The 24,386-nt window shown below is 41.4% G+C and overlaps 1 protein-coding gene across 1 annotated transcript; it reads right to left on the reverse strand.

The window, feature by feature from the left end:
* Positions 1-53: 53 nt before the first annotated feature.
* LOC113011080 (protein Niban 1-like) lies at positions 54-24,366 on the reverse strand. Its single transcript, XM_026150460.2, has 14 exons — positions 24,203-24,366; positions 21,749-21,879; positions 21,474-21,611; positions 21,254-21,371; positions 19,924-20,085; positions 15,927-16,042; positions 15,431-15,535; positions 14,505-14,667; positions 14,167-14,348; positions 12,619-12,765; positions 12,404-12,514; positions 11,759-11,866; positions 11,547-11,658; positions 54-1,578 (listed from the first exon to the last, which is right to left on the reverse strand). The coding sequence occupies exons 1-14, from the start codon at positions 24,333-24,335 to the stop codon at positions 314-316; spliced, it is 2,991 nt and encodes a 996-aa protein (XP_026006245.1). The 5' UTR covers positions 24,336-24,366; the 3' UTR covers positions 54-313.
* Between the last annotated feature and the right edge of the window lie 20 nt (positions 24,367-24,386).

Below are 24,386 nucleotides of genomic sequence, written 5' to 3' on the forward strand. Positions count from 1 at the left end.
AAAGAGGACCAAATCAAATGAATTATTAAAGCGACTTTTTAAAAAAAAAAATCACAAGTTTAACATCTTTATTTGGATGATTCAATGCAATTGTTATAGAAAATATAGAATCAAAAAAAGCAACAAAAGAGTTACAATAGAATGACAAACTATTCCATTTTTCAGTTTACTGTTGTATGAAAACACAGCACATTAATTAAATCAGCACAAATTTCTGTCTGGAATAATTAGAAAATGTAAGGCTTATTGAAGTGACTTTTATCTGGTTGGGAATCATTGGTCTGGAACTGCTCTTGCTGTTTTAATGCTTGTTTCAGAGATTGTTGCTACTGTCAGCAACAGGGGAGACTGTTGTTTCTATCTCAATAATCTCAACCACAAGTTCTCTGATGCAAGCCACGCTGTCCGAAGGTAGCTCATTAGCACTCTCTACTGGTGTATCCTCTTCTTTTTTTTCTTCTGTAGAATCTCCTTTCTCTGTGACTGCTTCATCTTCATCCTTTTTATTTTCAATCCTGAGTTCACTGCTTGGCACTTCTTCCTCCATCATCTCTTTATTCTTTTTCTGCTCTGTGTTTAAGGCAGTGGTGGTCTCCACTGGTGATCCAGATGAGCTGTCATCAGCAGGCTCACCTCCTGTTTGGATCTCCATCTGCCCCTCACCTGTTTCTTCCTCTGTTACCTCTTCTTTCTCTCTCTGTTCTTCCCGTGCTTGAATTGTCTCACGCCCCTCAATTTCTGCTTCATCTTTGTGTTTCTCCTCTTTTACTCTCTCCACCTCCCAATTGTCTTTAAGTTCTCCTGTCAAATAGACTGCTCTGTCAGTGGTCTGCTGTCCCATCATTGGCATAACAGAAGGTTCTGAGGAACTGCAAGCAATTGCCTCACTTAGTGATCCGAGGCTGATTTGTACTGGACTATCTGCATCAGGTGGGTGTGATGGTAAGGCAGGCTGGATGGAAGAATCCTCTTCTGATGGCTGATTTGAGACTGAAAGGTCAGGCATAGCAGGTTCACTTTGAACTTGGATCTCTGTTGTCTGAGGTGAGACCAGAGGGGACGACTCCAGAGAGTCTGGGATGGTCGGTCCTTGTTCAGCAGATAACTTGGGTGCATTGACTTCATATGTAACATTTGCATCTGTGTCTGATCTGTTTGCTATTGTTGGCTCTGTTGCTGTAGAAGATGCATCAGTTGTGATCTGAACTTCTATGGTTTCCTTCAGGAACAGGTCCTCTTTGCTGCCAGTTTCATCCAACTGTTGTGTCACGATAATAACTGGAGAAAGAAGCACTGTGCTCTGGTCAGAGACATGTGTCTGGTCACATTCACTATCAGTGTTACCTTCTGTCTTCCTCTGGGGGCAAACATCAACTGTCTGACTTTTTTCTTCCACTGCAGAAATTGTTTCTTGATCATCAGTGGGCATGGCTGAGGAGGACCGTCGGGCATGAACAGATGGGCTGTCTGGTGCAGAGTTTGGAGGCGTCTGTCCCAGCAAACTGTACTGACTAATTGCAAGATCTGAAGTGTCCAACAGGAGATTGTTGCTTTTCTTACTAGCTGCATCCTGGACAGCTGATAATGAGGAAGAGACAAAATCATAATTTATGTTTGGACCAAACAGGAATGTTCCAGTTCATATTCAGTATTTGTCACAGGTTTCATTATAGGACAGAGCACTTCATTCTGTCAGCTGCCTAATGGATGTACAGGTTTTCAGAACCCATTTTTTTTTACACGGGAATTTTCTACACGGAGTAGAAAATTCATTATTGTCAGGCTGTCCTAAAAACACCTTGAGAAGCCTTCAGTCAATCCAAAATGCTGCCGCAGGAGTACTGACAAGGAACTACAAATGTAGCGTGGTATAAGCCACCAAGTAACCACTGTGGGCCTCTCTTATGACTAGTACGAACTTTCAGACCAAAAACAACTCTCACAGGATCGAATCCAGAATAAACAGGACAAGAGGGTCAATATCAGTAAAAGATGTTCAACAATTTATTAACATGACAAGACACCAAAGTTTTGAGAAAAAGAAAAAAAACCTAAAACATCGCTACAACAAAAAAATAGTAGCGGTGCAACCTTGCCAGCAACGAAGCTATCACCTGAGGGTTTGTTCCTCCTTGGCGGTCCCGGGTGCTCGTCACTCTAAAAGAGACAAATCCACCTCAAACATAAAAAGGCCCAACCGAACACTTATAGCATGCACTAAGTGCTAGTTCAGGCAATAGACGGTGGTAATACAAAAGCACTCTTAATAAACCTTAATCACGGCAAATCCACACACAGAGCACCACTAAAAAATCCTCATTCCCCCGAGGTATGAGCCCCACTCAGGGATTGCACGTTGCCCGCTTAGTATTGCACCAACCCAATAAAAATAAACAAAACATGAAATAAAACGACAAAAATAATTAAAAACGGTGACCTGCTAAAACCAACAAAACACAACCATACAGAGAAGGAGGAAAAAAACAGTGACAAGGTCGCATGTGCAGCCTGCCCTCGAGTAGGCAACTGTATTTGCTGCACACCTGATTTGTCTTGGCCTTTTCTTCCACAGAAATCACTACTTGAACCTCATCTATAGAGGTTTAAAACCACAGTTTGCGTCGTAGGCGATTAGACTTCTCGGCTCTTCACCTACTCACGCATCCATTACTCACAGCCGCTTGTCAGTGGGAATCGTCAGCACCTGTTACTACGCCCTCTTTTATGCCCTCCATTGAGTCCCCTGGGTCCTAAAGCCTTCCCCATTACAATTGCCCTCATTTTAAAAGGTCACCGTCCCGGCGACCACTTACTGCCAGGGCCTAAATACATTTTGGGGCAAACCATTATGGACAGGGGAACTTTGTGAATCACCGGTGAGAAAAACAACCGTCGAATTTACTGACCGCGGGAGGTTAAAGGGGTTTGAATGTTTTCCTGCTGTACTTCTTTTAGGCCGCTCCTGAACTCTTCCCGGGTCCTGCTCTGGAACATTCTCCCTATTATCAATCCCACTTTCCCTTGGCTGTTCTGGAACTAGGGTTACAGGGTTCAGGTTGCTCAGGCCTAGACTCCTAGTTTCACCAACAGGCTCTGAAACCGATACCAAGGGTAGCTGATCTCTGGGTGGGTTTGGAGCCATGGCGAGTATAACTCCACCCACCTCACTGTCATCATCTGGTATATCCGATATTGATTGCTGGGGTGACTCAAGTACCAGCCCTGGGTCAGCGAGGGGATGTTGGTCTGGAGCAGGTGCCATAGTACCCAAAGGTATTACTCTCAACTCTGCCCGATTTAAGTTTTTGTCAGGGCCTGAATGATCTCTAGGGCGTATTTTATAAACCCTGCCTTCTTTGTCCATACTCTGCACAACAACATACACCGTAGAATCCCAGGCATCATGGATCTTATGGCGGCCTAAAGGGTGACTTTTCCGATAAACCAAAGTACCTGGGGGGAGAAGGGAAATAACTGTGGGCTGAAAATGTTTATTTCTCCTCTCTGCAGCTTGTTGGAGTTGTTCTCTCGCATGCACATAAACCGAGCTTAAACGTTGTTTATGCTCCTCCACCCACTCCTGCGCAGATCTAGACATTGATTCCGACTGGGAAGCCCCCAGTAGGAAATCAACAGGCAACTGGGGCTTCTGGCCAAACATAAGCTCATACGGTGAAAAACCAGTAGACTGATGTTCTGTGGTATTGTAAGCATACAATACCTGTGGCAAGTATTGCGGCCACTTTCTTTTCTTATCAGTAGGGAGTGTGCGCAACAGATCATGGAGTGTTCTGTTAAATCTCTCGCATTGTCCATTGCCTTCAGGGTGATATGGCGTGGTCCTGCTTTTGTCTATGCCATACAGGTGACACAGACGTTTCAACAAATCTCCCTCAAAGCTCTTTCCTTGATCACTATGGATACGCTTAGGGACCCCATAGATATAAAACCATTTTTCAGTTAACACCCGTGCCACTGTACTTGCCCGTTGATCTACTGTAGGGTATGCTTGAGAGAACTTCGAAAACACGTCAGTGACCACAAGTACATTCTCACGCCCATCACTAGACTTGTCCAAAACACTGAAATCAATGGCAATGACTTCCAGGGGTTTAGCGGCCACCAAACCCCCCCTAAATGTGCGAACCTTTGGTTGTACAGCCTTTGCCAAGACACAACGATCGCACTCCTGACAATATTTCTCAATGTCTCGTGCCATAAAAGGCCAAAAACACCTTTCTCTCACCAGGCTGGTAGTGCGTCCAATGCCTTGATGACCATGATCATCATGTAAACTCCTTAGAACCTCTATTTGCAAGCACTGGGGTAGCAACAGTTGAAGCAAAACTTTGCCATTACCAGGTGTCTGAACTTGACGATACAAGACACCTTCCTTCAACTTGATTCTGGGCCACTGTTGCAACAACTTTTTCACTCCCTTACTTACATTTCCCATTTCCTGTTTAGTAGGCAGCCTCCCACTTTCCCAATACTGTAAGAAAGGGCCAATTACCGGGTCGGCAGCTTGAAGGGATATTAAGTCAGCTTTAGGTCGGGATGGAAATGCACCTATGGCCCTACACGTAGCAGCAACAGCATCTCCCAGCTGCCCCACATCTGTCTGGTCTTGCACATCTGTCTGTGGGATCTTCACCCCTGGAAGCAGGCCAGATGAACTCTGTGGGTGTAGCTGCCGTGACAACGCATCAGCATTGCGGTTGCTGGGACCTGGCCTGTATTTAATCTCAAAATTAAACACAGCTAGCTCTGAGGCCCATCGCTGCTCTACAGCTCCCAATTTAGCAGTCTGCAAATAACTGAGAGGATTGTTATCTGTGAACACGACAAACTTATTTCCCAACAAATACTCCCGAAACTTTTGAGTGACAGCCCATTTTAGAGCCAAAAATTCCAACTTTCTAGAGCTATAATTGGACATATTCCTTTCACTAGGTCGCAGGCCCCGGCTAGCAAAAGCAACTGGCCGTCTCTTCCCTTCTTGCTCCTGGGATAGTACTGCCCCTAACCCTGCCTGACTGGCATCTATCTCAAGGACGAAAGGTTTAGCAAAGTCGGCATAGGCCAATACTGGGGCACTAACCAGCAACCTTTTTAATGTTTGGAATGCATTCTCACATTCCTCACTCCAAAGGTGACCCATTGGCCCATTGGCCCACTGGTACCACTTCTACGTTTCTTCTTGGTACCTCCCAGCTCGCCCACCAGCCGGTGAAGCGGGGCAGCATACTTGACAAACCGCCGGTAATATGAGGCAAATCCCAAAAATGACTGTAGCTCTATACAAGTAGTCGGTCGCGCCCACCCAGCCACTGCACTAATCTTAGAGGGGTCGGTCGCCACCCCAGAAGCCGATATCACATGCCCGAGGTATTGAACCTCTGGCTGGAAAAAGTGACACTTCTCCAGCTTCAACTTTAGATTGTGCTCTTTCAGCCGCGTTAAGACCAAGTCAAGACGCTCCAAATGCTGTTCAAAAGAGGATGAAAACACCACGATATCATCCAGGTACAATAAGAGGGACTGGAAACTTTGGTCCCCAAAAATCCGCTCCATTAGCCGCTGAAAGGTGCTAGGGGCATTACAAAGCCCAAATGGCATTCGATTGAATTCGAACAACCCAAAAGGGGTACAGAAAGCAGTCTTGGCTTTGTCCTTCTCGGCCACTGGTACTTGATTATACCCACTTGCAAGGTCCAATGTAGAGAACCACTGTGCTCCCGTCAGGGCATCTAATGACTCCTCAATACGGGGTAAGGGATAAGCATCTTTCCGTGTCTTGGCATTAAGCAAACGGTAATCAACACACAGCCTAATCTCCCCATTTTTCTTGAAAACCACCACAATTGGGGAAGAATAAGGGCTACTGCTTAAACGCACTACTCCCCGATCCAACAAATCTTTAATATGAGCTTTCACTTGTTCATACTGAGAAGGTGGGAGCCTACGATACCGCTGTCGCACTGGGGCATCGTCCATTAAAGGGATCTCATGTTCCACCAATGTGGTACATCCTAAATCTCCCTCCCCATGACTAAAAACTGAACAATGCTTCTGCAAAAGTGACACTCCTTGTTGGACCTGTTCATTGGACAAAGTAGGCCATGAGAGTTCAGAAACATCAAAGTGCGAATGCGCCTGTACGGTCACTTCGTGCATCGTTATCGGCAGCGTGGAGTCCTCAGACTCTGCGATAACGACAGGGTTCCCAGATGATGGGGGGTCAACCAGATGCAACTCGCCTAGTTGTGTACAAGGCGGTAACCAAACATCCTCAGTTCCCACATTAACCACCGGAATGTCAACCACACCTTGTTCAACAGAAATGAGGGCCGGAGAAACCAAGATGCCCCCCGGCAGGGGATTACCCGTCGCTATAGGCTCCAGGAGCACTGATGGGAAATTAATATTAGCAGCAGAGGGGCAACTAGTGCGTATCCATTTCAACGACCCAGCAGGGACACAAACAGCTCGACCATAGACTTTTGCTTTACCTAAATACCCGGATGTATTCAAAGCCTCAATGCGCTGACACTTATGAAGTGTCTCTTTCCACGTCTTACTGGCATTTTCAAGGGCAGGGGATTCAAACAGACGAGGGCCGAACTGTTCCGAGAGTAGGTGGTAACAACGGCTAATGATATTCATCCCCAAGAGACCAGGCACACTCTGTGGCTGCTGAACGCTACCATCTCGAGGGTCCTCCACCACTAACACGCCCATTTTTGTCAGGATGCCACCAAAAACAGTCACATCAAGCTCCATGTAGCCTATATAGGGGATTTTCGACCCATTAGCTGCCCTGAGGCGTAACCATTGGCATTTCTTTAAGTGCCCCACCCCCTGCGGCCTAAAGTGCTTCTCAAAGAAACTCTCTCGAATAGTGGTGACCATGGACCCAGTATCCAAAAGACAGGGAACTATAACACCCCCCATTTCTATTTCCACCACTGGACAATTTCCAATTAAGCGAGAGGGATCTCCCATAACAACTTCAGCTGAGCCTACAAACCCTGTTCCCGATGCCTGGCTCTCTGCACCAGAGGGACCTAGTTTCCCGACAGCTGAGACTCAGGGCCTTGTTCCACAACCTGACTGTGTGCATGTGCGTCAGCATGAGACCCACCACTGTTCTTCGTGGCTAGATGTTTGACCCTACAGAACCTGGCAATGTGACCAGCCCTACCACACCGATGGCAAATTGGCTTTCCATCTGCCTGGAAACGAAAGGGCCCAGTGGTGGGAGAGATCGAGGGGATGTTAGTCTGAGACGGCTGTGAGAAATGGACCGACATCTGCTTCATAAGCGTATCCAATTGAACCTGTTGTTTACGAAGGCACTCTTTTATCTGTAGAATGTCATCATTAGACCCGAGGGTGACTGCATGCATCTCTGCATTAACTCCCTCTACTACCTGGCAATTCGTATCACAGGAATAGGCTCGGGGCCTAGTTTTCCCTCCCTGCCTCCCTACATCAGCCCACTTAAGGGCAATACTGCGTAGGGCAAGAAAGGACAGGTCTGGTGTTTGGAGGACCCGCTGTTTCAGCTCTCTACGCAGCATATCATCATGGACATGTTCAGTAAACTGATCTCTTAACAATATGTCAGAATTTGGAATACCACCTGGTGTCTTACAGCTTACAATGTCCATTAGAGATTTAAGAGCATGAGAGTAATCTCGCAGAGATTCCCCTTCTCGCTGGGTGCGCTGGAAGAACTGTAGCTGGGCAGCTACATATGACTGAGTGCAGCTATAGTTCTCGACCAAAATATCAAAGATCTTGTCAGGAGTGTCTCTGCTGATACTCGAATGAAAACAGACGTCCGATTTGGCACTGCCATCAAGATGGTCCATCACAAACATCACTTGTGCTGCTCTTGACATAGGACGAATCTCCAAGCACCTATGTACTTCTTCCACCCACTGGTCAACCGTTAACAAGTCCACTGACAGTTTACCGGTGAACCTTGGGCATTTACGCTCCCGAGGTGCATAAACGTAACACACATTGGAAGCTTCATTTATTGAATTCATATTTGAGGGCACAGTAGATGGACCTGGCACTGGGTCTGGCACTTGGCCAGTCACAGGAGAACGTTCCTGTAATTGGTCCCTCAACTGTTCATTTGCTGCTTTTAGCTGTTGCAGCTGCTCCAAAAGGGCCTGTACGTCATCCATAAGGTCGGCGACGGAGGTCTATTATCCCCACAGCAGTCCAAGCGTTGGCTTCCCCTCCGTAGAAAATGTCACTGTTTTTTTTTCTTTCCCTCCTCTCCTTTAATATTCTTCCTAAAATAAGCAGGGCCACCGTCAAAATAAAAACCAAACACCGTAACTGATATGACCTAGATTCTGTCGACAACGCCAATTAATGTAGTGTGGTATAAGGCACCAAGTAACCACTGTGGGCCTCTCTTATGACTAGTACGAACTTTCAGACCAAAAAAAACTCTCACAGGATCGAATCCAGAATAAACAGGACAAGAGGGTCAATATCAGTAAAAGATGTTCAACAATTTATTAACATGACAAGACACCAAAGTTTTGAGAAAAAGAAAATAAAACCTAAAACATCGCTACAACAAAAAAATAGTAGCGGTGCAACCTTGCCAGCAACGAAGCTATCACCTGAGGGTTTGTTCCTCCTTGGCGGTCCCAGGTGCTCGTCACTCTAAAAGAGACAAATCCACCTCAAACATAAAAAGGCCCAACCGAACACTTATAGCATGCACTAAGTGCTAGTTCAGGCAATAGACGGTGGTAATACAAAAGCACTCTTAATAAACCTTAATCACGGCAAATCCACACACAGAGCACCACTAAAAAATCCTCATTCCCCCGAGGTATGAGCCCCACTCAGGGATTGCACGTTGCCCGCTTAGTATTGCACCAACCCAATAAAAATAAACAAAACCCGAAATAAAACAACAAAAATAATTAAAAACGGTGACCTGCTAAAACCAACAAAACACAACCATACAGAGAAGGAGGAAAAAAACAGTGACAAGGTCGCATGTGCAGCCTGCCCTCGAGTAGGCAACTGTATTTGCTGCACACCTGATTTGTCTTGGCCTTTTCTTCCACAGAAATCACTACTTGAACCTCATCTATAGAGGTTTAAAACCACAGTTTGCGTCGTAGGCGATTAAACTTCTCGGCTCTTCACCTACTCACGCATCCATTACTCACAGCCGCTTGTCAGTGGGAATCGTCAGCACCTGTTACTACGCCCTCTTTTATGCCCTCCATTGAGTCCCCTGGGTCCTAAAGCCTTCCCCATTACACAAAGAAAGAGCATATTTTTCTCATCCTGGATTCTGTTCAATGCCTCCCTGTTAAATCCAGAATTGAATTTAAAAACCTTTTTATCACGTAAAAGGTCTTGAAGAACCGGCCCCATCTTATCTTAAAAACCTCATAGTTATCGTATCACACCAACAGAGCACTTTGTTCTCAGACTGCTGGCTTAATTGTGATTCCTAGGGTGTTTAAAAGTAGAATGGGAGGGAGAGCCTTCTTTTGGGCCCCTCTTCTATGGAACCAGCTTCCAGTTTGGATTGGAGAGACAGACACCCTCTTGTAAAGATCAGGCTTAGGTCTAAGCTGCGGGAGGGGGCTTCCCTTGATGCACTGGGGAGAGTGTTTATTCTTCACTAACCTTTTTCTCACTATGTCTTTATACAGGTTTCTGCATTCAAATATTAGTCATAATTAATCTCTGGCTCTCTTCCTGTCTTCCTCCCCACACCCCCACCCGGTCGCAGCAAATGGCTGCTCCTCAATGAGTTTGATTCTGCTGTTTTTCCTTCCCACTGTCACCAAAGCGCTTGTTCATAGGGGGGGGTAATATGATTTTTGTTGGGATTCTCTGTATTATTAAGTCTTTACTTTACTTTACTTTACTATACAATATAAAGCACCTTGAGGCAACTGTTGTTGTGATTCAGTGCTATAGAAATAAAACTGAACTAAATTGAATGGAATTAGATATGAAGCACGTTTTTCCAAACCACTCAAATTGTAAGATATATATAAACAATAATAAATACAGAGAAAAACCCAACAATCATATGACCCCATATGAGCAAGCACTTGGGCGACAGTGGGAAGGTAAACTCCCTTTAAACAGGAAGAAACCTCCGGCAGAACCAGGCTCAGGGAGGGGCGGGGCCATCTGCTGTGATTGGTTGGGGTGAGAGAAGGAAGACAGGATAAAAGACATGCTGTGAAGAGAGCCAGAGATTAATAACAAGTATGACTCAATACAGAGAGGTCTATTAACACATAGTGAGTGAAGAAGAAATATTCAGTGCATCATGGGAATCCCCCAGCAGCCTACATCTATTGCAGCATAACTAAGGGAGGATTCAGGGTCACCTGATTACTGTCTAACTATACGCTTTAGAAAAAGGAAAGTGTGGCAGGCGTGGTTGTGGCACAGCTGGAGGAGAAGCCAACGCACTGGAGCTGCATCGGGTCATCACACCACCCTGCTTAAATACTACTGGGTCCTGAGTGTGGTTCTTGTTGTTGTCGGTATGTTAAGCTGGCTGTGGTGTGAATAGCAACGTGTGAGAGTTAATAAAGGATGCTTAAGAGCATAAAAATGTCACCAGGTCTGCTGTGTCTGGTTTGTTACAGAAGGTTTTAAGCCTAATCATACAAGTACGATGTACTACTTTTTTACTATTTTTAAATCCTCTTGGAACCATAAGTAAGTTTGCAGTGCAAGAGCGAAGTACTCTAAAAGGGTGATATGGTCATTAAGATAAGATGGGGCCTTGTATGTGAGGAGCAGGATTTCAAATTTAATTCTGGATTTAACAGGGAGCCAATGAAGCGAAGCCAATATCTGAGAAATCTGCTCTCTCTTTCTAGTCCCTGTCAGGACTCTTGCTGCAGCATTTTGGATCGACTGAAGGCTTTTTAGGGAGTTTTTAGGACATCCTCATAATAATGAATTACAGTAGTCCAACCTAGAAGTAATAAATGCATGAACTAGTTTTTCAGCGTCACTCTGAGACTTGTGGAGATATTGAGCAAATGGAAGAAAGCAGTCCTACATATTTGTTTAATATGTGCATTGAAGGACATATCCTGGTCAACAATGACTCCAAGGTTCCTCACAGCGTTACTGGAGGCCAAGGTAATGCCATCCAGAGCAAGAATCTGATTAGATACCATATTTCTAAGGTTTTCTGGGCTGTGTACAATAACCTCAGTTTCAATTTAGAAGCAGAAAATGAGTGTTCTCTGTGCCTGATGAATGGGCTTGGATGCACTGTCATCCAAGAATAGGTTGAAGATGCTTCATGACAGGGTAAAAGTGACCAAATCCTTACAATTTATAGATTCACAATGATGCTTCTCTCTGAGGTAAAACCATGTAAATAAAATGAGTCCAGGATTTTCGTTTAATTTGTAACCTGTCTCCTTGTAGCCTAGGAGAGAATACCAGAAAAAAGAAGAAACAAAATCTATACCAATGCACAAACAAAGATCAATATCAAGATCAATATTTACCTGTCTCTATCTGCTTGCTGAGAATGGTTTTCAGAACATCATCGTAAATGTTATGAACCAGGATAAAACTGCTGTAGTCAGCGAAAATGTACTGCTCAAACTGTTGCAGCTCCTAGACACAGAAAACCAGACAGTCCATGCTTTGTAGAATATAAAATATCAATAACACACGATAGAGTCAGACAGAGTGAAGTAGCAGCAGGTTGACCTACAGTTTTCCACTTGCTGTCCATCTTCCTGGTGAGAGTAGGCAGAGTGATCTCCAGCAGGGCTTCCTCGTACAGCCTCCTCTGGACTACCCTGCTGTCATAGTCCAGCTGCTACTCACACACACAAGCAAGATTTTTTGTAATACTCACTTTTGAGCAAAGATTGTATTGTATTTGTGGGGCACACTAGAAAACAGGAACAAGTTACTTATCACTGTGACAGGTTAGTTTACTTTGCTGTCTGAATCCGCAATTGAACTTGTAGTGTGTCAATTTGCAACTGACCCACATAAAAACACAAGTTGTCAGTGACACAAATACTTTTTCTTTGTAGATTTCAAATAGTCTCTCAGGGCTTTCCAGGTTTAACAAGCTGCGCACTACACCTGCTACAAAGACATGTTTTTAGGGTTTGGGACCAGAGTCCAGGGTTCCCACTAGAATGCACACATCATTTTGTTTCAGTGTGTAACATTTTAATGGTGTATCTAAGCATATTTATTCCTTATTTTATGAAAATCACATATCTTTCATTTATTTGGATTTCTAAAATACACGGTCTATACAGTTCCTTCAGAAATCTTCTGATCACACATGATAGATTTTTTATTAAATAAAAATTTAATTCAAAATAATTAACTTATTTACCTTCAGCACTCTTTCTGTAGCCCTGTTCAGCTTAACAGGAACCTGAGTGGGCTGCAGTCTGGCTGATGACTGGAGGAACTGTTCCAAGGTGTAGACAGCACTGTCCAGCAACTGTAACACACACACAGCAAACACTAAAAAACGGCTCACGTCAATCTTTTCTACTTTTAGGCTCCTTGAGAGGCCATGTCTATACTGAAGATTGTGCTTCATACCAGCTCCATCTCCAGACTTGCATAGTGAACCAGTCTATGAATGCTGCTCAATCCAAATCGCTCTTTTAAGGCTTCGAGTTTCTCTGTCAGGTTCTCCACCTGCTTGTAGCACTGATCTAGACGCATTGATCGTAGACTGGACAAGGCCTAAAAGAAATAGAGCAAATGCTTTCTGTCAGCACTTTTGAAAATTTGGGCAAGCAAAAACTTCAGACATCTTCAACTTCAAACATCTTGTGTTTCTTGATTTCAAATGAGACCCTCTTCAAGATGGCACAAAAGCGGCACAATGGGTGCCTTCCAAAAGTCTAACCTTAATGAAAATGTCCCAGCTGTGTTGAAACTACAATATGAGGAAGATGGAGTACAAAATGCCACACTGTGTTCTGTTTTATGGAGATTATGTAAATGAGAACAGCCTGTGAAAAATATCCCTTCATTACAAAGGCTGGCACTTTAAAGAAGAAGGAACATTTATGGCCAGATTTACTAACATCCATCCATCCATCCATCTTCATCCGCTTTATCTGAGGCCGGGTCGCGGGGGCAGCAGCCTAAGCAAAGAGGCCCAGACCTCCCTCTCCCCAGCCGCCTCCTCCAGCTTATCCGGGGGAATACCAAGGCGTTCCCAGGTCAGCCGAGAGATATAATCTCTCCAGCGTGTCCTGGGTCTGCCCCGGGGCCTCCTCCCGGTGGGACATGCCTGGAACACCTCACCCAGGAGGCGCCCAGGGGGCATCCTTGTCAGATGCCCGAACCACCTCAGCTGGCTCCTTTCGATGTGGAGCAGCAGCTGCTCTACTCTGAGCCCCTCCCGGATGGCCGAACTTCTCACCCTATCTCTAAGGGAGAGGCCAGCCACCCTTAGAGCCACCCAAGCTCATTTCTGCCGCTTGTATCCGGGATCTCGTTCTTTCGGTCACTACCCACAGCTCGTGGCCATAGGTTTACTAACATTTACTAACATCTTGCATGAAATCAAATGCAAAAAAACCCAAAACAAACAAACCATAAAATCATGTCTTATGCCCATTGTGGTTGTGATAGTTGCTACTAGGAGAGTTTACTTTTAGAAGGGGTGATGTTATCAGAATGAATTCGTAATCTGCACTTTGCATGGATGGCTCAAAGTTGCTATTGCTCTTGTTACTGCTAAAACCTCAAACTCTTCACTCAGTCTTCACATTGAGTGTTTAGAGGCTCCTGGTGATATTCAGCTCTGAGCTTAACAAACTGTTGGTAAAAATTGTAAATATATCAAGAGGTTTGGAATGAAATGGAAAATGCAGCTACTGTACAAATAACATTTACATGATCTGCTCCACTTATGTCGACTGTGTTCATAATTGTCAGATAGTCCATTGTAGTAAATTATGGGAGTGTTTTCACCTCCGTTTTCATAAAGGATGGTGCACTGTATCCTATGTTAAAGGAAACGATAAAGGCAGCATTCAAACTTCTTTCTTCAGTATTTGGAGAATTGGAACAGCTCTTATTTTGGCTGCCACACAAATACTTTAGGGTAACTAAAAACAAGTCCTCTCTCACCTTCTTTGTCTCCTGTGTCCCTTCGTTTTTGTGTAAAAAGGCCGAATCCATCTGTGTTTTCAGCGTGCGCTGCATCCCAAGAATACCTCCGCTTATGTTCTCGGTAAGTGCTTCAAGGATGGAGGACATGTAGGGTGCTACAGACTCACTGCACACTTTCTCTGCCTCTTCACATACACATGCTGAAACAGATACAGATTCACAAAATGTGCACAAAAGCTGAACCATGGCTAGACGCTCAGTTTGTAGCTTAATATGGATTTAGCTGAGTTTAGCCATTAAAAACAGTCACTCATTTTCTAGGCATTTTCAGATGAGATTAGTCAAACAATGTGTACCTCTGACTTTTTGCTCCAGGAACAAGTGAGAGGACATTATCTGGTCCAGATTGGATCTGATGAGTGCCTGATTGTCTGATGCTGTCTCACGGCACTCCTTCTTCAGAGCCTCCAGACCTGCAGTCAGCTTTTCCAGCACCAACGTGTGGGTTGCTTGCACTGTCTATACATACAAACAAATTAATACACTGTGCAACAGAGAGATTAAAAACTGATGCTAAAACTGCCACACACAATTTGTTGGAACACGGGGTAAAAGATAATAGTGTTGTAGTTCAAAGATACTTGCTGTCAGATAATTCCCTTAATTCTGATAAGTTAGGTAGCATTCTGAGAAGATCAGATTGGTATGGTATCAGATTATATCATTTCTAAAGAAAGAAAAAGTCTTGAAGTTCACTTTAAAAAATGCTATTTTTTGACCACGTGGGGGCAGCATAACAAGGAACTTTTGCTTAAGATCCCCAGTTGATTACAATAGGGACTTTTGTAATACAAGGTTTATATTTAAATATGCCAATGACACATTACATTATCTTTAGACAGCTATCTAAATATTTGTTTACATTTTTGAACATTGTTCTAATTTGCATAAATGGCCATGGAGAAAAAGTGTAGTAAAAGAAATACCCCTATGTATTGCTAAATATAAATATATTGTTAAACACATCTTACAAAGCAGCTCATTACCTCATATGTTCGCAAGCTGCTCAGAACTGCTTGATTAGATGATAATTCCTGTGAATGTTGCTTAATGCTTTGATCATCTTTTACCGTACCATTCAGTAGTGTTAGTTAGAATATTGCTAAATGCTACACATACATGCTAAACGAGTGACATAGTACTAAAACAATCCTGAACAGGAACATTTCATAAATAGATAGACTCAGAATTTGCAGAGACTTGGTGTCATATTTTTACTTACTGCGAGCCATTGCCGTATCTTTTCAGTCTTCTTGCCTTTTATCCTGGACTGAAGCTGACTGTGTAACCATGGCAACACTTCCTCCATCACCTGGGAGGCAAGCACCTACATACACAAGCACACTGTTTATGGCTTTGTCTTTACAACACTTTGCATTTAATCATAAATTATTGCTAATCTCTGTCTTTTTTCCACAGTTTGTCTTTTCTGCTGTCTCCCTTCCCTACACTCTAACTGGTTGCAGCACAAGGAGGTTTTCCCTCCTTGTGCCTGGTTCAGGGAGTTTTTCCTTCTAACTGTCACCAAATGCTTGCTCGTAGTGGGACATCTGAATATTGGAGTTTTCTAATTCTTGCATGTTATTGTAGGGTCTTTAGAAAAAAAAGTGCCATGAGATAACTATTAATGTGATTTAGCACTATAAAAATAAATTGAACTAAAGTGAAATGAAGAACACAGACAGGCTTAAAGTTTTAATGTGTGTGTGTGTACAAACTTGTTCCTCAGTGCCCAGCAGCATTTCCCAGGATTCATAGCATCCTTTGTCTTGTCGGTAGAGTCGGAGGGCTCGTGCATATGCTTGATTCTCATATGATGAATTACACCACGGGTCTGCAGGAAGTCGGGATTTTGTTATTATTCTGAAAGAATCTGGTGGCATGCTCATCCTGTCCCTTTATTTTTGAAAGTTGAAATCAGTATCCCATTCTTATTAGAACACCCGTGGCTTAAAATGATCTACAAGTGTGGTAAGTATTAAAATACTTAATTCTTAGTATTTTGTCATTAGTCATTTTAGTTTGGAAGAAATTGTGGATCCCTGACATCAATATTCCATTCTCATTACAACACATCTGACCATTTTCACATCTCTAATTTTTTTGTTCTTTTTTTCTTTTTTTTCTTTTGCTAATTCACTAAAAAACATGTCTTGTAGTGTAGTTTCCCTTGAGCTGTTTCAGATTTTTTTTTCTGCAGAAGTTTAAGGAACAGAAAGTCATGAATCATATCCTGCTAAAAATTAAAAATAAATAAATTTAAAAAAAAAAACAGCATGCGGCCATTTCCTATTTGACTTTTGGTCAGCCTCAAAGCGATTCTGGTAAACCATCAGATATTTCAGGAGAGGAAGAGACATTTTACACATGGGATGCTGCTGACATCGACTGAAGATATAGTTTTGATTAGATAGCATAGATTTTACTTAAAAACATATAGACAACATCTTATCTCAAAGTATAGTCTTCACATACTTTATACAATATCCATTCTCTGTTGATTGATCTGCTAATTATATTGACAGTATTCACTAAATGTGTCTCTAGGGATTCGCTTAGATTAGCTCATAGCAGACTCTCTAGCAGCATGGTCTTTTCACCTGTTCCTCCTGCACTTTCCTGCTCATTGTGTCAGATGTTTACTTACTCCTTGGCCTACTTTAGTAACAATGATACTTGTAATTAAATGCCTATTTGCAGCTCTGGAGGCCAGGATCACTGAATTGGAGACCCCGTTTAGCCCCCTGTTTGAAAACCCTGACTGTCTGAGTCTGAGTGGTGTTCAAAAACTCTTCCACTCCAACTTGTTAATTAACCAAACACCCAGACAGAGTTTTAATTAATTTGAAAGCCTGGTTCTTAGCCTTAGCTGGAAATAGCAAAAAACAGTTTTACTTGTTGTTATCTGTCATCCACCTGGGCCTTACTAAGTTTCTGAACGATTTCTCAGACTTTTTATCTAAATTATGTGCTCAGCTCAGATAAAATAATTGTTGTGGGTGATTTTAACATCCATGTAGATACTAAAAATTACAGCGTCAATTGGCTTCTTTTAAAATATAAAACAACCCACCCACCACTTTAATGACATTCTAGATCTTGTTCTGACATATGGCATAGAAACTGAACATTTAACAGTTTGTTCCGAAAACCCTGTCTGGCTCTTTTCCACAGCTTGTCTTTGTCCTGTCTTCCCCTCTACACCCCCAGCCAGCCACCGCTCTCCGAGTCTGGTTCCGCTGGAGGTTTCTTTCTGTTCCAAGAGTTTTTTCTTCCCACTGTTGCTGAAGCACTTGCTCATTAGGGATCATATGATTCTTGTTGGGTTTTTCTGTTGTGATTTGGAACTATATAGATTGAATTGAATTGAATTGAATTGAATTGAATTGAATATGATGCATGTTTTTTTTATACTCCTCAACCCACTGAGTGATTTTTTGCACCTATTGTTGTGATTTGTTTAAATTGAAATCAAATTAAATCTAATTGAATTGAAGACAGAGGTGAGCATAAAAGCAAAGCCATCAATCCTACGCTCCAGCCTTCACCTATGGTCACGAGCTCTGGATAGTGACTGAAAGAATGAGGTTAAATATACAAGTGGCAGAAATGAGTTTTCTTCAATGAGTGGAAGACTCGACCAGGGACTTGAAGTAGAGCCACTGCTCGTCCACATCAGAAAGAGCCATTTGAGGTGGTTCGAGCATGTGACTAGAATGCCTCCCGGACACCTCCTAGGTGAGGTATTCCGGAAATGTCCTACCGCAAGGAGGTAGACCCAAGGACTCGCTCAGTTGGTTTGGATGGATGGATGGATGGATGGATGGATGGATGGATAGAAATAGTTCTGTGTTTCAAATGATAGGTAGTCCCATCACTACCTATCACCCCTGAATTTGCTCTGACTAACATACCAAGTCTGCATCTGTGTCATTGCTAAATTCACAAAACAGTGTGCATTTTTTCTCACTGCAGCTACTGACAGGTTTCCTAATTTTAGAAAAGACTATGTAAAACCTAGTTTGTATGCACAAACACTAAAAATAATAGCTATCCAAACAATCTTCAATAATGATTGCAAAATTTCTTTCTAAAGTCCAATATTTAGACATCTGTAAATACCCTCCACATGATACTTTTAAACTCTCTTAATTTAATTTGCAAACCTGGCCAAAAATATTCTCCATTCCTTTAAAAGCCTTATCCTAGCTACCATGATGTGAAGGGCAGGGTAAAAACTGGACAGACTATTGTTTAATATTGTTACCATACCAATTTAAATTAAGTCTTCTAATTCTGCCAAGATGAGTGGTCAAATATCCAACCACAATTTGCCAGAAGCCTGTCAACAACTACCTGTTCAAGTTGTGTTTTATTTATAAGGATATGAGTGCATATCATATCCTTTGTGTTTCCTTTGTGTTTCAGCCTGTATGATCCTGTGTGGATTAGAGAAAATACAAATTCGTAACTCAAATGAAAAAAAAAAAAATTAAAACCCCCTAAATTAACAAGATATTCATGCCTATTCATGGAATTCATGAGTTTATGTAAACATCTGACCACAACTGGCAGATTGCAATAATCTAAAATTAACATTATGTGTTATATATCATACAAGTGTACAGTGGGGGCAGAAGTACTTCAGGTAGGCTAGCTTTTTTTTTTGAAGGGACACCAGAACATCATCAAATGTTTAAAAAAGTCAAAGACTTAAAATTCCAAGGAAGTGTTTAAATGAAGAGATATGGTTATTGGAAGAAGAGGTTGATATATCACTTTGAGATGAATAAAATCAACATCACTGTAAGTGCTGTGGCTTTACACATCTAAAGTGAAATAGACAGTGGCGGCCATCTGTGTGCTATTTCCTGCTGAGGATATCTTTGTGCAGATATGATGTGCTGTGTTTTTGCAACCTTATTGCTTAAAGTTGAAGGGGTTTGTTTTTTGGTTTGTATCCTAGCTAACCACACAGGAAGTCAGCAGCATTAATATTTATATCTGTCACCCGGGCAACTGTCACAACATGAATGACAAACTAAAGACGAGCCAACCAGAAGCAGGACTCTGCTACAACAATTTGAAATATTTTACACTCACATCTGATATTAGACAACTGTAAAAAGTATTTGGATTTAATCAACAGCATGTAGCGCTGCACACCATGACAAAATATTGAAAATCCTTTTGAGCTCTTAGCTCAAAAATATTAGCAAGGACTACCAGCTTAGGAGAGAGTTAGAAAAATTCAGAGCTACTGAGCAAGAAATGGACCCAAACTTGTTGTTGACCTTGTAGTAGTTAGAATGATGCATACTTTGTAAAACTGTTTTCATTTGATATGAAAACACATAATTCTGAACTAGGACATCCTCAGAAATTAGAAGTCATGCACATAGACAAATTGCACTTGGTCATACCAACATATAAAGACCTTTTAAAGACCTTTGGGGAGAAAAAGTGAGGTAACTGATGGGTCTGGTCATTTTTTTTAAAAAAAATTGGATATTTCAAATAATTTGAAAGCGAGCGATTCATCTTTTAAAATTATCTACACGTGTGATGGCTTTGACTGCTTAGGGAATTTCTTAGCTTGCAGTGATTGTGCAAGCAGGCATTTGACATTGTTTTGTCTTTATTTTGTGTTATTACCCTGCACATCTGAAGCAAGGCTAAGTGGGCCACGGCAAAAGCATACATATGAGTGTTTACCAAGGTTGCGATGTCTAATACAGGTCTTCAGGCCAGACAGGAAGTGATCTCGCTCCTCCTCTTGTTGAAACAGGAAGCAGGTGTGGCCTGTGTAAGCCAAGTGGAGATGCACAGCAAATGCATCTGGATTAACGACTGCAGAAGAAGAGTCCTCCTTTCCTCCTGGAAACACAAATAAAACAAAATTACTGATGTGGGTTTGACTGTAATCTCTATTAATTTGTGTCCAACAAAGAAGCTTTTGTTTATGTTACACTCATAAGCCTCTGACTGTTTAGTAAATTATCTATCATGTAATTAAGTGACTAAAATCGAATCTATCAGATACTGGACATCTTCAAAGATACTGGTGACCTTTTTTACTTAATAATGATGAATCATGGTATTTGATTTGACAGATTGTTATGAAATCAAATTCCAACCCAGCCTGAACATGTGAATTTGAGGTTCATTAGAGATTCTGTTGAGCTTGATCATCTTTAGCAACTTTCCACATTTTCTTCTATTCTGATCAAATTGTCCTGTTATGTGAGAGGAGTAGTACACACTCTTCTATAAAATCTTGTGTTTGACACTTAAACGGGTCAACACAATCTGATTTTTCAGACACCTCATTATTGTAAATTTCATTTACAATATTATAACCCTTTTTTTATTTAAATGTTCTTAAAAAAACACAAAAAAACCAAGGACATTTACAAGTGGTTTCGAACAGTTGATAGATAGCGTGTATCACTGTATAATCTTACTTTCCTCGATGTTTCCTGTTTCCATTTTCAAAATATCTCTCTCCCTCTAGAAGAATTTAGTACAATCTAGGCTCTAATACAAATGACGGACTGCACTGGTGGATCCTTTATGAAAGGAAAGAAGAAAATGCTATACCATAAGTCAATGTGGCACAGTGTTAGACATTCACAAACACAAGCAGTCAGCATCACTGATTGGTAATCATCCTAATGGCTGCGGTGTTTTCCGCCTTTTATCACAGCTTGCTAAACTTCAAATATGTTTTGAACGGTCAGGAATTTGTTAAATCCAGCGGAAAACCTTGAAGGTTACACTTCTTTATTAAAACCTGCTTGTTATCAAGTTGTTGCCTTGTGTGAGGTGTTCTACATATATAAATAATTATCTGTACTAAAATGATTAAGTTTGTAGTGTTACTCAGTTTGCTGTACTCATACCCTCATCATGGAGCATTTCCCTACTGACAGTCGTTTCATTTTCATTAACTGACTTCAGAGATGCTGAGTTAAAGCAGATCATATCTTCATTGGGAAGACAAACTATGAGTAGTATCAGTCATGCTGTTGCACATCTAAAATACCATTCAGTATTCCGGCACAGGTTTTCTCAAGGTGAGCTCTTGATTCGTCATCTTTGGTGAAAACAATTGCCCCCGTCAGCTGGAGGACCATCTTAGCCACACATCCACGGTTGAAAGTCTAAAAATTGGAATCACAGATAGCAATGTTCATCACAGGATGCAAATCATTTAGGCTGCAAATTTCACGTGCTGTGTGTGAGCGTATTAATCTGTGTGTTACCTCCATGCTATCATGTATCTCTGCTTTGTAGTCTCTTCGCAGAATTATGTATCTCTCTCTGCATTTCTTTAGCTGCTCATCCCAGTTGGAGAACTTAATGCTCCCTTCATACAGCACCTCCTCAGGAGCATACTGAGGCTGTACAGTGCACAAACACACAAGCACACACTGGTTAAACTTTAACATAATTAGAAATTTAGACCAATTTTCCAGCTGCATCAACATGCATAAATATATATGTAGTCGAATTGAGTTTGAAAAGATTTAACTCTTACCCTCCGTGTAAGCAATAACCCCCTCCCCTCTCTCTTAGGCTCCACCTCCTGGTGTAAGTGTCCAAGGTAGGCTACAGAGTACTGCTGACGGTAAAAGTCACTGAAGCTCTGGAATGTACCATCAACCAGTCCTGGATGCATACAGAAACACAGCTTGTTGTTGGGATTGTTATAATGTTTGATGTTACTCAAACTTGTTTAGAACAATTTTTTTCATAATGACACATATTTACATGTGTATTCTTTTATAACAGTAATCAGCATAGTTTTCCTCTCTGTGTGCATTGTTACACAGATATTAAAAACTCCATGATATTAAAAACTAATTTCAAAACGAGTGTTTGAACTTATACATACCCTTCACTGAAGGAAACCATTGCAAGTGCAGAGTAACTGGGAATGGTAAATTTAGTTTTAAGGATGGAAATGTACATATTAAAGCTGCACTTGTCAATATTTTTATACTGACAAATGTTTAAATTGCTAGGCCAATGTCTTTCATAGCCTGCTTCAGATATGGGCTACATAACTTAGCTAGCTTGTTCAGCATGTTAAAGTCTGTCTGACATTCAGGCATGGACCAAATGTAAGTGTTATTTTAAATTTCATTAAGAGTTAGCGAGACACCACACTGTTATATACATATTGTTGAAAATAATCCTGATGTTATTGAGCTGAGCATAAAATGCACAAGATACATGTGGAATTATAATGTTGTGCATGCTCGTTTATTAATATAACTACGTGAGTTAAAGGGTCACAGGTGAGAATGTCATTGTAGTTAGATAGCACTTAAAGGCATAGAACACAGCACTGCATGAATGGCTGTAAATGGTTACAAGGCGATTCACCATTCAAATCCAGCCCAGCAAGTCTCTCATTGTGACTTTTATGGGAAAGCAGTGTGACCACTAAGACATCAGGCTGACATAACTCCAATATCTCTGTCAGCTCACTGTTTTGATAGTCATCCCTAACCTTTTTTTAATGTTTTGAGCAAAAAACTTACAACCGTAAGGTAAGGTATAGAAATTGCCCTAGCACTGGACTCCAGGGAGATTTTTTTTAAATTTAACGCAGTTAACAAAACACTTAAAGCTGCACAATAATATTCAATATTTAGTATTTACTGTTATATACTCATAGATTATCGATCTATCTACCTATATATATATATATATATATATATATATATATATATATATATATATATATATATATATATATATATACATATATATATATATATATATATATATATATATATATATATATATATATAAAATACCAATGGCCGTATTGGTCCATGGTCCACTTGGTATAGTAAATCCGTTGGGCATCTTTCTTGGCCTTCAGACAATAATTCTGATGGCAAAAGAACCAAACGGGACAGGCGGCGGGAAAAAAAAAACAGTAATAAATGGTAAGTAAAAAGTAATCTTGGAGAGGTAAAACAAGACAGGCATATTTGAAGAAATAATGTACATGTCTGAAAAGGGTGAGAGGATATATCAACTACCTCACACATATACAAAGGCCAAATATAAACAATACCACAGTGTGCAGGTGTGAAGTAATTTGTCATGTGGCCGAATTTAACAAAAGTCCTGCTTGTGTACGCTGGTGTGTAAGTGGGTTTTGACTGTGGTTCCGGGTTTTTAATCCGGTGTCTTCAGTGTAGATTGATCATAATCATTTGTTTACAGTATGAGACCACTATCCAGCCTGACTTTCATCTTACATACTGACACACATAGATAGACAGAGATCTGACAACCCATAATAATATAATAGTTGGAAATAGCTGTAATTACATTTGAGTTTGCAAGGGAGATTAGTGACAGGATGTGACTGTGCTGATAACATGTATAGGAATGTACACATGGAGAAATAAGCAAAAACATTTACAGAGCACATCAGTTTTGTTACTTTTTTCTATTAAAGTTAAAATATTCATTAAAATAGATATAATTTAATTAGACTTTAAAGCATAATGTCCTTTGCTTGGTTACTGTCACACTCTTAGCTTGGTGGTCAAGGCTGGTACCCAGCCCAAAATAACCGCAATTTCCCCAGTCAACCCATTATTCCGGGGACCCTTGTAACACACCGCACCTCTAACCAGGTTTCCTGTCAGCCTTTTGCTAAAAGTTAGCAACTAGAAGACTAATAAAAATATATTTATGCTGTCTAAAAGCAATCGAACAAAAGTAGCAGTTTGGTTTATTTTTAAATTTACTACTACATTGATACAGCTGCAATAACCACATCTATTGCTTTTATTACTGCTACTACTTTGACTACTACAAAGCCAAAGTAGCTGCTATCATTGTGCCCATACATTTATAGGTTCTGTTTCACTTTTACTCTCTCCCTTCTATTTCTTAGGATTAGAAAACTGACATTCAAGTTTTTCTGAGCTGCTCTGAAAAAGAAAAGTGATTTCTTAGTTACCTTTGATGTAGCTGATTTTGGCCTCATCCAGCAAGCCAGAGGAAGATGCTCCCATGATGTCTACTTTCTTTCTTTTGAAGGTTGTTAAGAACAGGTGACTGGGGTTATTTAAGGATCTGCGCACAACACACATAGGAAACACATGTCAACTGAATGAGCTGCTCTGATGTGTCAAGAGGCTTTT

Source organism: Astatotilapia calliptera, chromosome 18 (assembly GCF_964374335.1).
Source record: "Astatotilapia calliptera chromosome 18, fAstCal68.1, whole genome shotgun sequence".
In the NCBI taxonomy this organism is placed as follows: Eukaryota; Metazoa; Chordata; class Actinopteri; order Cichliformes; family Cichlidae; genus Astatotilapia; species Astatotilapia calliptera.

Coding starts and splice junctions, on each gene's coding strand:
- LOC113011080 (XM_026150460.2), bottom strand. CDS start 24,335: ATGTGTGTTGTGCGCAGATCCTTAAATAACCCCAGTCACCTGTTCTTA. Junction 12,515..12,618: donor CAAGTCTGGAGATGGAGCTG/GTATGAAGCACA, acceptor TGTGTGTTACAG/TTGCTGGACAGTGCTGTCTA. Junction 11,659..11,758: donor TGGACAGCAAGTGGAAAACT/GTAGGTCAACCT, acceptor TTCTGTGTCTAG/GAGCTGCAACAGTTTGAGCA.